Source organism: Paroedura picta, chromosome 13 (genome assembly GCF_049243985.1).
Source record: "Paroedura picta isolate Pp20150507F chromosome 13, Ppicta_v3.0, whole genome shotgun sequence".
In the NCBI taxonomy this organism is placed as follows: Eukaryota; Metazoa; Chordata; class Lepidosauria; order Squamata; family Gekkonidae; genus Paroedura; species Paroedura picta.
In genome coordinates, this window is record NC_135381.1 from 10654185 (window position 1) to 10670763 (window position 16579).

At 49.3% G+C, this 16579-nt stretch overlaps 1 protein-coding gene across 5 annotated transcripts in view; it reads left to right on the forward strand.

The window, feature by feature from the left end:
• The window catches only part of NOS1 (nitric oxide synthase 1), a 178283-nt gene that overhangs the window by 133596 nt on the left and 28108 nt on the right, over positions 1-16579 (forward strand). For all 5 annotated transcript variants that reach the window (XM_077307381.1, XM_077307379.1, XM_077307378.1 and 2 more), the window contains 10 exons: positions 1138-1275; positions 2484-2629; positions 3199-3361; positions 5802-5893; positions 6926-7067; positions 8070-8209; positions 9070-9244; positions 10763-10864; positions 11577-11771; positions 13370-13455. In XM_077307381.1, coding sequence (XP_077163496.1) covers positions 1138-1275; positions 2484-2629; positions 3199-3361; positions 5802-5893; positions 6926-7067; positions 8070-8209; positions 9070-9244; positions 10763-10864; positions 11577-11771; positions 13370-13455 — 1379 coding nt within the window. The remainder of the gene's footprint in view (positions 1-1137; positions 1276-2483; positions 2630-3198; positions 3362-5801; positions 5894-6925; positions 7068-8069; positions 8210-9069; positions 9245-10762; positions 10865-11576; positions 11772-13369; positions 13456-16579) is intronic.

Below are 16579 nucleotides of genomic sequence, written 5' to 3' on the forward strand. Positions count from 1 at the left end.
TGTCTGTTGTGGGGAGAGGAATGGGAAGGCGACTGTAAGCCGCTTTGAGCCTCCTTCGGGTAGGGAAAAGCGGCATATAAGAACCAACTCTTCTTCATCTTCTTCAGTGTTCAGCGGCTTGTTTTATGTGTGGGCCGAGGCCGTACAGGGGTACAACTCATAGAATCATAGAATCATAGAATCATAGAGTTGGAAGGGGCCATACAGGCCATCTAGTCCAACCCCCTGTTCAACGCAGGATCAGCCCTAAGCATCCTAAAGCATCCAAGAAAAGTGTGTATCCAACCTTTGCTTGAAGACTGCCAGTGAGACTCCTTAGGCAGCCTATTCCACTGCTGAACTACTCTGACTGTGAAATATTTTTTCCTGATATCTAGCCTATATCGTTGTACTTGAAGTTTAAACCCATTACTGCGTGTCCTCTCCTCTGCAGCCAGCAGAAACAGCATCCTGCCCTCCTCCAAATGACAACCTTTCAAATACTTAAAGAGGGCTATCATGTCCCTTCTCAACCTCCTTTTCTCCAGGCTGAACATTCCCCAGTCCCTCAACCTATCTTCATAGGGCTTGGTCCCTCATTTTATTCAGTATTCAGATGCTCAATGTGCATTGTTTATATATGCACCGTAGCCTATCGCTCATTGCCGATCCATCAATCCATGGTAAAAATGCATATATTTTCACAATAAAAACTGGGCACAAGGAAATGGGGGTGAGTGGAGGAACCACCGGTTCGATTTCCAGACGAGACAAGTGAAATTGAAGTGGGGATTTGGGGACGGAAGCAGGAAAGGTGAAAAACTGCAAAGGCATCTCCTGAACTGGCCTTGCCATCGGTCGGCGGTAGCAGTTCCTAGAAATTCCCATATCTTAACTGGTTACTTGACAGTCAGATACTCAACTGGTAGAGTTTTGGTGGCCCTTGCTTCTCCGTGGTGTTAGCAACCCATTCCCGACTCCCCTCTTTCTCCAGGTATTGCCCACATGTGGCCCAGCTCCTTTGAGCAGTCTAGAAAGGAAATGATCACAACACTGCATGGGGCTGAATTTATACCACCCTCCCTGTTTCTCTGTATCCTAAGCCACTAGAATGCCACAGCCTAATGTCTTTTGCTGCTTCTTTCCCACCCCACACAGCCACCACCGTCGGGCCGGCAGTCGCCAACCAAGAGCCTGATGAACGGAAGCCCCTCCAAATGCCCGCGGTTTGCTAAAGTCCGGAACTGGGAAACAGGCTCTGTGCTGAACGATACCTTGCATCTCAAGAGCACCATGGTAAGTGAGACGGCCCATCGGGGCCAGCCTTTCCCGGATTGTGACGACACGGGAACGGTTGCTTTGGAGAAGCGTCTTGGGCAGGGGTAGTCAAACTGCGGCCCTCCAGATGTCCATGGACCACAATTCCCAGAAGCCCCTGCCAGCATTCGCTTCTGGGAATTGTAGTCCATGGACATCTGGAGGGCCGCAGTTTGACTACCCCTGGTCTTGGGCACTGCACGCAGCTATGGCAACGCCGGGGGGGGGGACTGCGTGGGCTGCAGTGAGGCTGGATCGAATCCAGCCATGGCGGGAAGTGTCGCCCAGCTGGTGAAATGAACAGCTCCCTCCGGTCACTTTCCTGACCCTCCCGACCCTCCTAGCGCCCTCAGGCCTCGGTGGCCAGGCATCTTTCTCTGGTTGCCGTGTTTGATGTTCAGAAGTCTGCATGCAGTCCAGAGAACGTTCGCTTAAACAACGAATAAACTGAGCTGTTGTTCCGTTGCTGTAGTTTGTGGTTCCACAGGGCCTGCAAAACAGCTCTTTCGCCAGGCCTTTGGTTGGGGGCCAGTGAACCGACGACGTCTACTGGGCCTTCCAGAGCCCCCTGCTGTCAGATACGCCACTGCTCACACCGTGGCACAATTTCCATCTGACCGATCCACTGGGTTATGGTCCAAATGTTTATTGTCTTCAAGAGCGAATCATTGCGTGTTCCGTGTTGTTGATGTGGATGCAGTTACCCGAGTTAGCGTCGTCCAGGGGGAATTACAACCCTTCATTTGCATGAGTCCTTGTAGCCCCACGTTTACTACATACCTAACATAGGCTGAGGTTATATATCTTTTGCAGTTCTAGTCCTTTCATTGGGTCTCGAGTTGAATTCTGTCTGATCCCCCCTCGTGTCTGGGGTAGGAGCACCCTCGAGAATGAGATGGCTAAAATCACAAGTTTGCAGTTGCTTAAAAACAATCCCTTTCTGGATCCCCTGAATCCAGCGAGTCATCCAGTTACAGTAACAGTAGCTTGGCATGAACAGAATGCAAGGACCAAGGCTCTTCACGTCGCAGTTCACTGGGCTAGAGGTTGGGGAGTTTGGCTTACAGAGGCATTCCTTTGGTTGGCGATGGACCGTCAACCAGGTCTTGGCAACTGCCTGTGTATGCTGATGGTTAGAGCCCTTTTCTGCAAGCTGGCTGCGTAATCTTTTGTCTTATGCCTTTCAGGTGACGCCCTGCAGCGAACAGGTCTGCATGGGTTCTATCATGATGCCTTCCCAGCACGTCCGAAGGCCGGAGGAAGTCCGGACCCAGGAGCAGCTGCTCCCGCTAGCGAAAGAATTCATCGATCAATACTATTCCTCTATCAAGAGGCAAGTCTTACATGGGAAGAAGAAGAAGAAGAGCTGGTTCTTATATGCCGCTTTTCCCTACCTGAAGGAGGCTCAAAGTGGCTTCCAGTCGCCTTCCCTTTCCTCTCCCCACAACAGACACCCTGTGGGGTGGGTGAGGCTGAGAGAGCCCTGATATCACTGCTCGGTCACAACAGCTTTATCAATGCCCAAGGTCACCCAGCTGGATGCATGTGGAGGAGGAGCAAGGAATCAAACCTGGCTTGCCAGATTAGAAGTCCGCACTCCTAACCACTACACCAAACTGGCTTGGCCTCTGCCTCTGCCAGAGCTCTGGGCCAGAAAAACACCCAGGCTTCCGCCAATTCGGCTCAATCGAACGAGAACTCCCCGGGCAAATGTGCTAGGTTGCTGAGGATGCGTGCTTTCTAATGCGCACATATAATGACGGTTCTGTGAGCATCCTTTGCCTTGTGTCCGCGCATGTGTTGACGCAATTTAAAAAATGAGATCCCATGCTTGTATGATACGCTCTTTCCCAGCATGACCACGGTGATGACAGCAGCTGGCTCTTCTCTCCATCCCGGCAGGTTCGGCTCCAAGGCCCACATGGAGAGGCTGGAGGAAGTAACCAAGGAGATCGAAGCCACCGACACGTACCAGCTGCGAGACACGGAGCTGATCTACGGGGCAAAGCACGCCTGGCGCAATGCCGCCCGCTGCGTGGGCAGGATTCAGTGGTCCAAGCTGCAGGTAGGCGAGCGGGCAGCCGCCCTGGGGATGGCCAGTGGCCACTCCTGCTGCAAATGATGCGCCAGGGGAAGAATCTGCACATTAGAAAAGGGGTGCAAGAATCAGAGGCTGCCGATCCGGACCTTGGGAGGCATCTCTGCTGAAGGGAGGGCTTGAACTGGAGTGGATCAAAAGAAAGATTTAAGCTTCTTTGCCTTGAAAAGGAGAAGAAGAAGAAAAAAGAAGAATGTGCAACTTTCTTTTCTGTATACTTCAACCTGTTCAGGGGTTTGGACAATGGAGACGTTGGATGTTATTATGGTTGACTAGGGGCAAAGGCCATTGCATTCAGGAATATAACAGATTGGGGTGGGGGCGAAAGAAATCTGTGGACATCCTCCCCCTCCCCCCAGCTGTTAGGGAAGTGTAAGGAGGAGGAGGTGTTCAGGGGTGGGGGACAGACAGACAAGCCGGTTGAAGGGGGAAGCCTTGCTCGACTTTTTTCCCCTCGAGAAACCCCTGAAGCATTCTACAGGCTTCGAGAGTCCCCAGAAGTGGCGCCATTGTGCAGAATATGGCGGGGAAGCAGAGCTGTGGACACGCCCACCTGAGGCCCCTCCCCCTCCATGCCCATCACTGACCATTTTTGGGAGGGGTGAGTGGACTGACATGACCGTATCTGGTCATATCACCCGATAAATATTTAACAATTTTTAAAAAATCAACTCCCTCCAATTCAGGAAACCCTTCTGGGGCCATCAAGAAACCCCAGGGTTTCATGAAACCCTAGTTGAGAAAGTCTGAGTTAGGAGGACAAGAGAGAAAAAGTGGAGAACTGTCCACCAAATGCTAACTAACCCCACAGTGTTTGCAACTGCTTGGGAAGCTGGCTGGTTCTTCTGTCCTGCCAAGTGGTCAGCCACACAGGAAAGCAGAAGAGTGCTAAGATTCCATTTCCTTGGCAGGACAACACAGGTGAGAGACTTACCACGAGGTGTGGAGTCCGGTAGGGCCAGCGATCACCCACATTCACTCCGTGGGTCGCTTTAAGACCTACTTCTTGGGCTTGCTTCTCCACTCTCCCCCCCCCCCCCTGCAGACATTTCCCTCTTTGCTCTGGCATATCACGTTATGGGCAATTATTTCGAATTGTAACTCATCTTGAACACAATGGCAAAGAAAACCACACAGGGATCAAGTGCATAAACAATGATGCGGGCAAGACACATTTCCTTGAACGCGCATTCTCTGCGTTCCGAGGCCTTTGTTTGCAGGGCAGCCAATGCGTGCGCAAACTCAGGTCTAAAGCAGATGCATCTCCTGCTTGCCTGCAAATGGCAAATGGCAGGTTTACGCAGCCCTGGTTTGGTCCGAGGCTGCATGGTGGTGGGTTCAAGGCTCCAACCCTCTCATGGTATTATTAATCAGCCCCCCTAGCCCACTTTAAAGGTAAGAGGCAGTTTAGCACTTTAAAGGTAAGAGGCAGGTCTTTTAAAACCTCTGTCTCCCCCCCCCCCCTTTTTAAATGTTCATAACAGCATCATGGAGCGTCTCAGAAGGGGGAACCAGTGGTAGACTGAAAGGTTACACCCTTTCTTCCCACCTAGCGTGGTCTAGATCCACAGTGGGTCTGGGCGTGCTGACGGTTTGCTTTTTACAGTCCAACAGAGGCAAACAAAACTTGGTAAAGAATGAGAATAGCACAGAGATGGAAGAGACCACAAAGGGCCATCCAGTCCAGCCCTCCACCTTCTCAGAGACTTAAAGATCACACACTCTTGACAGGTGCTCATTCAATCTGCTTCTAAGAACTTCCAGAGAAGGAGACTCCACACCCTCCGGGGCGGCATATTCCATCTGCAAACAGCCCTCCCCATCAGGAAACGGTTTCTAACATTTAAGTGGAACCTCCTTTCCTGGAATTTGAGCCCAGGGCTTCTAGTCCTTGTCTCTAAAGGTGCAATAATGAAGATGGCCCCCTCTTCCACACATCTACCTTTTACGTAATTAAACACAGATATCATATCGCTTCTTGCCTTCCTCCAAGGTACACGTACCCAGCTCTCTCAACCTCTCCTTGTAAGGCATGAATAGAAGAAAAGTGGACAGGGAGCCACAGAAAAGGATGGGTTTGAGGGCTGAAATGACATGGGAGGATCAAGATTAGGTTGTCGTGGAAGTCGTGATTGAAAGCAGCACCCAAAGTGGGTACTGTCTGCCCCACAACGGGAGGATAGATATGTATGTTTTCTGCACACAATAGATAATGCACTTTCAATGCACTTTAGAAGTAGATTTTCCTGTTCTGCACAGGAAAATCCAGCTGCCAAAGCACAGTGAAAGTGCATTTTCCTATGTGTACAGAACGGGCCTTGGGGGAGAAAATAGAGGCTCATAGAGGGGGAGGGGGAGGAAGAAGAAAAGCTGATATTTCTCACACTGTGGCTTTGAATCCTTTCAGGTATTTGATGCCCGGGATTGCACCACCGCCCATGGGATGTTCAACTACATCTGCAACCACATAAAATACGCCACTAACAAAGGGAACCTCAGGTGTGCTGTACAGTTTCGTGGAGCTCCGTGTGTGCATGTTTGGGCACGCACTCATGTGCAACATGGTTTGGCTCAGCTCAGTGACTGGGGTGGCTTCTCTAAAGACAATATCTGTGTTCATTTCAATCGATCAAGCGTTTCATTGCATCAGGATCATTGTGTGGTGCATCTGGGCCAGTATCTGCGGCCTCTACCCTCCTTCTAAGTCATGATGCTTGGGTCTGGTCCATGAGCCGGCATGCCAGGAGGGGTCTGGTCCATGAGCCGGCATGCCAGGAGGGGCGGGGTATAAGTCGAAAATGAAATAAACTTGTGGAGGCAGGAAGGGGGAGCAGGAAAGCTGACGGAAGGCAAAGGCGGCCAGGAGCACCATCCACAGGCAAATCACCGCCAGTGCCCCTTGATGAGAACTGCAAAAGACTAGCCTCACCCCACCTCACCCCCAACCGCAGTTCTTATTGGCTCTTTAAAACTGAGGACCACAATCTAAACCCCCACCCCACCCCCCGCTTAGAGCTGCTGCTTCAGACTCAGAATCCCTTCCAGGCTGTTAACACCTTTCTCATGCCAGGCCTTTCCTCAGGGGCGGCCAAACTGTGGCTCTCCGGATGTCCATGGACTACAATTCCCATGAGCCCCTGCCAGCAGCATGCTGGACTGCTGGAGAGCCAGAACTTGGCCACCCCTGCACCTTCTTTCTAATTGCAGCCGAGATTGTCAATGTGAGTCTGGGCCGTACCATTAGATCGGGATGGGGGGGGTAGGGGTTGTTTCACATGAATGAATGGCTAACGCTGCTTGTCAACTGCAACTGAGATCTTAAATGGTTTTAAAGTTTTACTGAACCTTTCTTGTTGGTGGGGTGGTGCCGAGAGAGGAGTTGCCTGCAGCCCCTCTGCGAGAACCACATTGCAAAGTTTGCGGCTCCCAACAGAAAACCATCGCAGCCCAGTGCTTTTGGGGGCCCTTGCTTTGGAGCTGCTGACATCCGCCTCCCGCATTCTTCCTGCCTGCCACTCTCCCTCCCTCCAGGTCTGCCATCACCATATTCCCCCAGAGGACGGACGGCAAGCATGACTTCCGAGTCTGGAACTCTCAGCTCATCCGCTACGCAGGCTACAAGCAGCCGGACGGCACCATCCTGGGAGACCCAGCCAACGTCGAGCTGACAGAGGTCAGTGGCTGAGCCCGCATGATGTCCCACATAATGACATGCTACTCAGAGGTGGCTTTAGGGCTTGAAGGCCATCGGCGTAGCAGCACCTGCAATACGTCTGCAGACACAGGAGCCCATTCAGCTGAAAACAGCTATTTTTATTTTTATTTTTATTTTTATTTTTATTTTTATTTTTATTTTTATTTTTATTTTTATTTTTATTTTTATTTTTATTTTTATTTTTATTTTTATTTTTATTTTTATTTTTATTTTTATTTTTATTTTTATTTTTATTTTTATTTTTATTTTTATTTTTATTTTTATTTTTATTTTTATTTTTGAATTTAAATTTATAACCTTTTATAAATTTAATGGCAGGGGCTCATGGGAATTGTAGTCCATGAACATCTGGAGGCCCCTCCCCTTCCCACCCCCACCAGTGGCCATTTTGGGAGGGCACGTGGGTCAATATGACCATATAGGGTCCTATCACCCGATAAATGTCTAACTAATTATATACATGTAGAAATTGGTTAAAGGTTTCCTGAATGAGTGCAAATTACTTTTTATATATACATACACAAATAAAAATTAACTGCCACCCATTCAGGAAACCTTTCCAGAGCCATCCAAGAAACCCTAGAGTTTTATAAGACCCTGGTTGAGAAAGCTTGCTCTGACAACTAGACCACACTTACTGAGGGAGACGGCAATGAATAAAATTAGCAGTATGCATGATAAATTGGACGAGATACTCAAAGCGGGACAGAGGGTGCACCACATTGAATCCATCTTTGGACTCACAAGGCAAATAGCCCTACATTGTCCAGTTTGGCTTGGGGTGGGGGGATAGGGAGAAAGGCCGTGAGTTTTAGTCCCAGGCTCCCTTGCCCCACTGGCTGGGCCAAGCGACCAACTCATAGGCTCCGGCCAAGCACACCAAGCGTGGCTTGCCCTGGATGCAGCTGTAGGCGCACTTTAGGGAATATCCCTAACAAAATGCTCTCCTTTTGGGCACAGATCTGCGTGCAGCAAGGGTGGAAGCCTCCCAAGGGCCGCTTTGACATCCTGCCGCTCCTCCTCCAGGCCAACGGCAACGACCCGGAGCTCTTTGAAATCCCACCTGAGCTGGTGCTGGAAGTCCCCATCCGGCACCCCAAGTAAGTCAGAATGCCTTGGCTCACTGGAAAGTTATCAAGTCCTCTCGTTAATCTGTCCCACCGCAGCCTTTTTCAATGTTTTGACTGTGGAGAGGCCTAAGAAAAAAGTTTTAGGGTTTGAGGCAACAGGAAGTGATGTCAGCTGGCCACGCCTCCCTGACCGGAAGTGGGAGGAGCTTCGACTGGCAAAGGTTTAAATGGTTGAGGCCCCTCTCCTTCCTGCTCTCTCCAGGCCCATCATTGGCTACTTTGAGAGGGGGGCAGGTCAACCTACCCAAATAAGGGTATAAGTTTTTAAAAATTAAAACTTTCCTCTTTGCTCAGAGCCAGAAAAGGCAAGCACAGGGTGGGAGAGCTCTCCCCGCCCTCCATTTTGAAAACCTCCATGCCGAGGTACCATTGAGGGGCCTTCATGGTACTGTGGTCGGAAAATCATGGTCTGATGACCCACAGCAGCTCTCTGGCACCTGAGGCGTACGGCTTTTGCCTCACCTACTGCCTGGTCTGTTTTAACTAGAGTTGCCGGGGATTGAACCGGGGATCTTCTGCATGCAGAGCATGTAGATTGTGCCATCGAGCTACAGCCCCCAGGTAACTCAGAAGAAGGCAGATTGGTTGAAGTCAAGGTTCTAGGCTGGAAGGCAGAGGTCTGGTCTTTGAGTCTTGATGACCTCCATAACACCAGGTTAGCCATTCACCTGACTTCCCAAGCCAGAAAGATCAAGAGATGCTACATCCAAATTTGGTCACAATGACCTTAAATTCCTTGCATCTAACCAGCAAATCCAGGACAGTAGGGAAACCGTGCTTGACCCTAGTTTGAGGCTGCCCTTCTGGTCTTTATTTATTTCCCCTCCTAGATTTTCTTGGTTTAAAGACTTGGAGCTGCAGTGGTATGGATTGCCGGCAGTTTCCAACATGCTGCTGGAGATCGGAGGCCTGGAGTTCTCCGCCTGCCCCTTTAGCGGCTGGTACATGGGGACCGAGATCGGAGTCCGCGATTACTGCGATAATTCTCGCTACAACATCCTGGAGGTAAACCGAGAAACGTCATCTGCTTTAAGGCATAAGGGAAGATGCGTACCTTTGGAGGGGATAGAAATCTGACCAGAGAAAGCAGCAAAACAAAACAAAAAACTTGTGAGGAAGCCTGGAGGCTATATACAGATGTGCCTTCCGTCAGAAGTGCATTCAAAGTTTTGTTGCTAGATGGTGTTGATTGCTTTCCGCTATCTTCATTCCTGTAATGGCACACATGAAGCCATTACCCATATCCAAATCTGTCACTTCTCCTCCTCCCCTCAAACCGCTTTAGGTAGGTTGTCTGTTTTGTTTTGTTTTTCAAATGCCTGGCGTGTTTATGTGCGACATTAGATGGGAATCTTTGGTTTGGGGGCTTGCTTGCTTGCGTTTACGTTTTTTACAAGTGCTGCAGGGCCAGCCGATCAATTCAGAGCACAGCCTTGCCTTTTAAAAGTGGCTAGTAAATGACAGGTTCATCCTCTGGCCAGACAGGGTCTTCCCAAACTGGCTTTGGTGAGCGGTTGCAATGTTTCCCCTGTGCTTGACCACATGAGAGGTTATAAAAGTGCACAAAATGCAGCAGTGCTCCACAGTGCTTTCACTGCTAAAATTGTTCAGAGACGCAAAATGAACGGGACTTCCAAAATTCAAGTCAGACCTGAATCTTGAGAGGGCCTATGTTGTGGTACCTGGGTGTGAATTTAGGGTTTACAGTTTGTGGGGAACTCTGAATGTAGGCATAACATCGCCTAAGATAAGGGACAGAAGATGATTCAAAGATCGTCAACCAAGACTGTAATGTTCAGATCCCCAAACCTTTATTTTGACATTCAAATCTGCCGCAGCATTTCAGGTGTTTATTTACAGACTGTTGTTTCAGCCCAAGATTTATTCCCAAAGCAGTTTACAGAAACAAAAACCAGTTAAAGCATTGCTGGAAATGTCCTTTATCTCAGCAATGGTACACAGTGAATATACAAGAAACCAGACCCAAAATCCTTTGTGAGGCTAATAATACATTCATAGACGCTAACCGTATCAATGCAAATTAGATATCTAAAGCCATCAGTTCCTACACAATATACAAATGTGATCGACGATAAACGTACAAGTGACAAGTTGCAAATGGCAATTCCAGAATTGTTATTTGCACTCGTTTGGCTTCCTTAAAATGTGCTCAGCAAGAGAGTTCCCTGTAAGGTCACCACCCAGGCATGGTGAAAAAGTATCTGTCTTCTGCCTATTCCCCTGTGGCCTAGCTGATTTCAGGAGAGATTCCCAAATGCAGCTCAGTGCAGGGGGAAGGGGAAGGGTGCCCGGCTGCTGCCGTTTTTCCCTTTGGCCTGAGCGATGGCAGCAAACAGTTTCAAGAAGGAGCACTTTTGGCTGGAGCTGAATCCAGATGCCAGAGAGAGTTGTTAGGATGCAACCTCTTTCTCCCTTCGACCTTGCTGGTGTGTCGACGTCAAATGCCAGCCAGTTGCCCATTTTCCCCGATTGAGTCAGATCCTCACCCATCTTACATTGCAGGAAGTTGCCAAGAAGATGAACCTGGACATGCGGAAGACGTCATCCCTGTGGAAGGACCAGGCGCTGGTGGAGATCAACATTGCAGTCTTGTACAGCTTCCAGGTAACAGGGAGCATTTCTGCTGCAGAACCAGCCATAGGGTGTCGGATCCAGCTCCCACTAGGCCCAGCATTGCATTCATATGCACGGAAAGCACATAAGCGACACTGAAGAACCTGCATGCATGCGTGCATTGTGGGTGGCACAATGTAGCATCTTGTGGATGATCCTTTTGTGGGACAAAAAAGTGCACATGAAATTTTTCCTCCGAGCCTGTATGATGGTAGGACAGGTCTTTCCCAACCTGGGTTTCATGGAACACTGGACTTGCTTGATGGCACTGGAAGGATTTCCTGAATGGGTGGGAATTAATTAATTTGTTCATTTGTTAAACATTTATCAGGTGATATGACTCACGTCAACCCATCCCCACTCCCAAAATGGCCAGTGATGGGCCTGGAGGGGGTGGGAAGGAGGGGGGACCTGGGTGGGCGTGTCCACAGCTCTGCTTCCCAAGCATATTCTGTGCAGTCACACCACTTCCAGGATTTCTCGGAGCCTGAAGGATGTTTCAGGGGTTTCTCAACAGTAAAAAAGTTGAGAAAGGCTGATGTAGGAGGACGGAGAAATGAGCACAAGGGAAGCTGGTTAAGAAGCACCCTACAGGCACCTGGGAAATACTTGCCGTTCGGAGGGAATGTGGCCCAGGCAGTCCGGGTTCATATCCCTTTCTGTTTCCTTAGACAGTATTTCCCTGGTCTTCCCTCCCGTACAGAGCGACAAGGTGACCATTGTGGACCATCACTCTGCCACCGAGTCCTTCATCAAGCACATGGAGAACGAGTACCGTTGCCGGGGAGGGTGCCCCGCCGACTGGGTGTGGATTGTCCCTCCAATGTCGGGCAGCATCACCCCCGTCTTCCACCAGGAAATGCTGAACTACAGGCTCACCCCTTCCTTCGAGTACCAGGTACTGTACGTTCCGGTGTCCCACTGCAGCAGCCAGGGGTTGGCCAAAGGAAAAAGGTGGGGGAGGCATCAAAATAGTGGCTAGTGCAGGGGTAGTCAAACTGCGGCCCTCCAGATGTCCATGGACTACAATTCCCAGAAGCCCCTGCCAGCATTTGCTGGCAGGGGCTCCTGGGAATTGTAGTCCATGGACATCTGGAGGGCCACAGTTTGACTACCCTGGGCTAGTGAATATGCTAAGGTGGATCTGGAGAGGCAAGAAGGTATGTAATGAGATGCAAGGAGGGAAATTATTAGCACGGTGGTAAAGTATTGTTAATTATTAACGATTGTTAAGATTTAGATAGGGAGGAGACAGGGGGAATTCCGTTGTATCTTTTTAAAAAACCTAAATTATGCAATGTGTGGCAGTCTTTAAATTGAGATGTACCGTCTCTTTCTTCTTAGTTTGTCTATCTTTTTCCTTTCTAAAAAAAAAAAAAAACTAAAAAAGGATTTAGGGGATGTCCAGGAATTAAGAGAAAATGGAGAATATTGATATTCCCCCTATGGGTGTGTCAATGTTATTATTATTATTTAGATTTATTACCCGCTGCTATCGAGACCCGTCCCGCGGCGGGTTACAACCTACAAACATAAAAGCGAAATTTAAAAAACCCACACTGACAGGGCAAGCAAAAGTAAAAACCTCACCTCCTCCGTCTATTTACACACACACACACACACACACACATTCTCATTGATGTATTCATTGGTATTAAGTATAGTATTAAGTTTGAAGGGACCCCTCGGTCTTCCACATCCTGGCCTCAACCAAAGTCCTGGCGGAACACGCATTCACTTGTACAAGTTCTGAAGAGTGGAACCAACAGAGACCTATTTGAGAGCATGCACAGTACTCCTCTGGAATGATCAACCCTTGTGTGTGAATATTGACATTTGTCCCATTTTAGGTATTTGCTATAACATGTCTGTCCACAGAATTAGGAGAGAGCTACAGGTGGACATGGGCTCACAGCTGCCACCGCAAGTCCTGCAGTGCCGAGGATTGTCTGAAAGTTTGTGGTGATCGCTGTCTCTGGTTGGCCTACCTTCTACAAAGCCAACTGGAGAGGTCTTGGGGACCTCGTGTGTATCCTGCCAGCAAGGCAGACCTGGGCGCTGTCCATGGTACCATTGGGAAGCACCCTTGCTGAGTAGATTCAAAGGTCCTTTTCAAGCACAACAAGGTGAACTGGGATTGCCAAAGCTGGTGCCAAAAAGCAGACGTTCCACGAGAGTTCCAGAACTGAAATCTTCATCCCACTCAGTTTTGATTCTGAAAAGCAGTCATAGATGTGATGCAGGGCCTAAGGCAAGAAGGCATGTTCTCTGGTCCTCCACTCCATGCCCCCCCCCCCCGCAGTGGAGGAAAGCTGAACTCTAGAGCCAGGACCCAAAGAGTGATGCCGATTCCTACATGGCTGTCTGCACCCATATTTGCTCTTTCTCCTTCCTGATTTTGCTAATGCCAATTAGTCTCCAGCACAGACCTGTGAGCATGAGAGGGCCGTCAACTTTGACCTCGAACTCAATCGGGCCTTTTCTTTCTCCTCCCAGCCTGACCCTTGGAACACCCATGTCTGGAAGGGCATCAACGGCACACCCACCAAGAAGAGAGCCATCGGGTTTAAAAAGCTAGCTAAGTAAGTAGACCACTGGGCATCACGCAGGGCCTTCCTGGAGACGAGACGGAACAGCCCTCTGGCCATAACACTGCTTTGGGGCAGGATGCAGGTCATCTTCCAGCAATCACAGGAGGTGACCGAATTGCGGTGCCTGCTGGGGCGTTTCTGGGTTTCATTCACAGCGTCGGTCCCAACCTTTAAGGCCCTTCAATGCACGTGCTCTTCATATCTCAGAAAGCCTACCTCTCCAGACCAGACTCCTATTAAAGTTGCCAGGAAGAAGCACTTTGGGCAAAAGCAGGGCCTTTTTGGTAGTGGTGCCAATGCACAGGAAGTAGCAAGTTATCAATGTCTCTCTCTGCTGACTTTGAGAGGCCTGACTTTGAGGGCCCATCGCGCAGGGAAATTGCACCTGCTTTGCATGCAGAAGGCCACAGGTTTAATCCTGGCATCTCCTTTAATTACAGGAATTCCAGGAGCTGGTCTAGGCAAGATCAGGGTCATTGGCAAACTGCTGCCGGTCACAGTAAGACCATACTGAAGAAGGTTGTTTTTTCTACCCCGCTTTTCACTACCCCCTAAGGAGTCTCAAAGTGGCTCACAGTCACCTTCCCTTCCTCTCCCCACAACAGACACCCTGCGAGGCAGGTGGGGCTGGGAGAGTGATGAGAGAACTGCTCTGAGACAACAGCTGTATCAGGACTATGATTTGTGCCCACTGGTTCGGTTACTTTGTTCCCTCTTTTGTTGTTTCATTGCATTGATCGGGGCTGAGAGAGCCAACTCTTCTTCTTCTTCTAAAACTTTCCTCTGGCCACCCTCAAACCAGCTTGCCTCCATCTCTGTTTCTCGGTATCCGAAAAACATCTGGATGTCCCTTGAGGGTGGGGGGAGAGGATCCTGGACTGGGTGATCCCTTCGGGCCGATCCATTAAGGCAATTCTGTGCTTAATGCCGGATTTGACAAATGAGTAGCAGTCAGGCCTATCAGCAGCTATTAACCATCACCGCAAAGAACGGGCATGTTTATGGTTCGGGGCAGTCTTTACCTCTGGAGAACAGATGTGGGGTGGAGGTGGGGATGGCCGCTACTTCCTGTTTGCCAGTGAGCTCCCCAAGAGGCATCTGTCCCTTGCAAGCGCAGAGCAGACCTTCACCCAACCCCGCAGGGCTCTTTGTGCATTCAGTCGAAAACCAGAAGTGCCAGTCAGATTTCATTGGGACTGCAACCTTTTGGGGGGGTTTCTCTGGGGCAGCTCCAAGGAGGCTGTTAGCTCAGGAGAGGAGATACTTAGGGAGGTGAGTCAGTAGCCCAGAGAGCAAAGCCGTGAGCTCATAATCCCTGCATTGATCATCGCTTTCTTCTTTTCGTTTGGGATTCTGTCTTCAAAGGGCACAAGGAAGGTTTGCCAGCCCGCCAGGAGTCTTGGGCCGTATTTCATTGCCAAGGGGAAGCCAGGGATCTTTCGGATGATTTGACCTTTACGTTTTGGGTGCCCTGACTCCAGAACACACACACACCCTGCTCATTTCCATATAGATTGAATGAAACCGCAAGCATCTTACCTGGGCCTTTTATCCCCTTTATGGACCAGACGGAGCTGAAGCTCAGATGTGGAGGAGACCCAAGATGTCACCTGGAATAGGGCAGCTGAGTACAGAGAGTGACCCCAATAGGTGACCCTTCTTCTCCACTGACCCCGGGGTAAAGGTGGGCTTTATTCCCCCATTAATCCAGCCTGCCTCGGGCCAATCTGCTTCTAAATCCACTCTGGGTAGATGACGGAAGATGCTGAGAAAAATCAAAGCAGTTTCTGGAAGCCTTGAAAGTTTTCGGTTGGGTTTCCTTTCCCTTCCGATTGCTGTGGGCAGCCCGAAAGGGAAGGGGAGTGCGTACGCGTATCCCATAGACTGAGGCTTCCAGAGGCCTGTTATCAATATATTGTAATTAGAAATAAAAACCCAACCTGGAGAACAGGTGAGAACCACAAAGGTGAAAATAGACACAGATTTATGGTTAAGAGTTCAAAAATGTTTACAAACCAAAAGCGGATCTATTGGGCAAACATAAAACACCTCAGTATGCGTACCACAAGTGCCAACATGTTCAGACATAACACATTTCAATCATACTGACCTTCATCAGAGGTCAATATACAGATACACACAGTTGTATATAGCATTTTTTCCCAATTTACAATGGTGGTGGTGGGGATTTCTTTAATCTGATACAGAATCTGATACAGGGGAGGATTTCTTTAATCTGATACAGAATGTGAAGCATTCATATTGGCAGGATCCTCAGCCAGCAAATATTTCCTGTACCTCCCCTGGGCATTGGAGAACCGTACAGTGTGCTTCTCTGAGAAAAGGCCCAAAATAAGAGGACCTTTTAGATATAATATTCTTTTATGGTTTTTAAGCATTTTTGAGTTCTGATAATAAATGGTTTCAATTTTTCGATATTTAGTTTTATCCCTAACCTTTGTGGTTCTCATAGAACTTGGGAATGACTGGACTGAGGCCAGGGTCCCAAACAATATAAAGGACATGGGAATTAAAGGAGAATCAGAACTAGGTAGGAAGAACTGGATCAGGCCCAAATTCCCTCTAGTCTAGCATGCAGGTTGTCGGATGCCTCTGGGAAGCCCAACCAGCGGAGCTTGAAGGTAACAGCCCTCCCTTATCATTGTGCCTGCCCAGCAATTGACACTTTAAGGTATACTGCCTCTGAACATGGAGGTTCCTCTAGGCTTCTGCTCCAAGGCTACAGAGGCTGTGGCTGGCGCTCACCCAGCCGCTGAGCTATAGCTCACCTTTATGACCATATTGCCGCACAAATGTCCATCCCGGAAGCTCTTTGGCGCAGTGAATTCTAAACTGTTAGTTTTTCCGAGCAAGTTAATAATTCAGTGATATTAACAGAGCCCGGGTCGGGCCAGATGCAACTACAAGCCCCGGTGCGAGAATCAGGAAGTGCATGCGTGCGTGTTGCTCGCGGTGTCCTCAATATTTAACCAAGCACCGCAGCTCTCTTGTCATCTGCAATGCCGGGAACGGCCTCCTGTTCCCCAAATGGATCCTGGGCACGGCAGAGGGCAAATGCGGCCAGACCCCACTCAAACACCATGCATTAACCTTG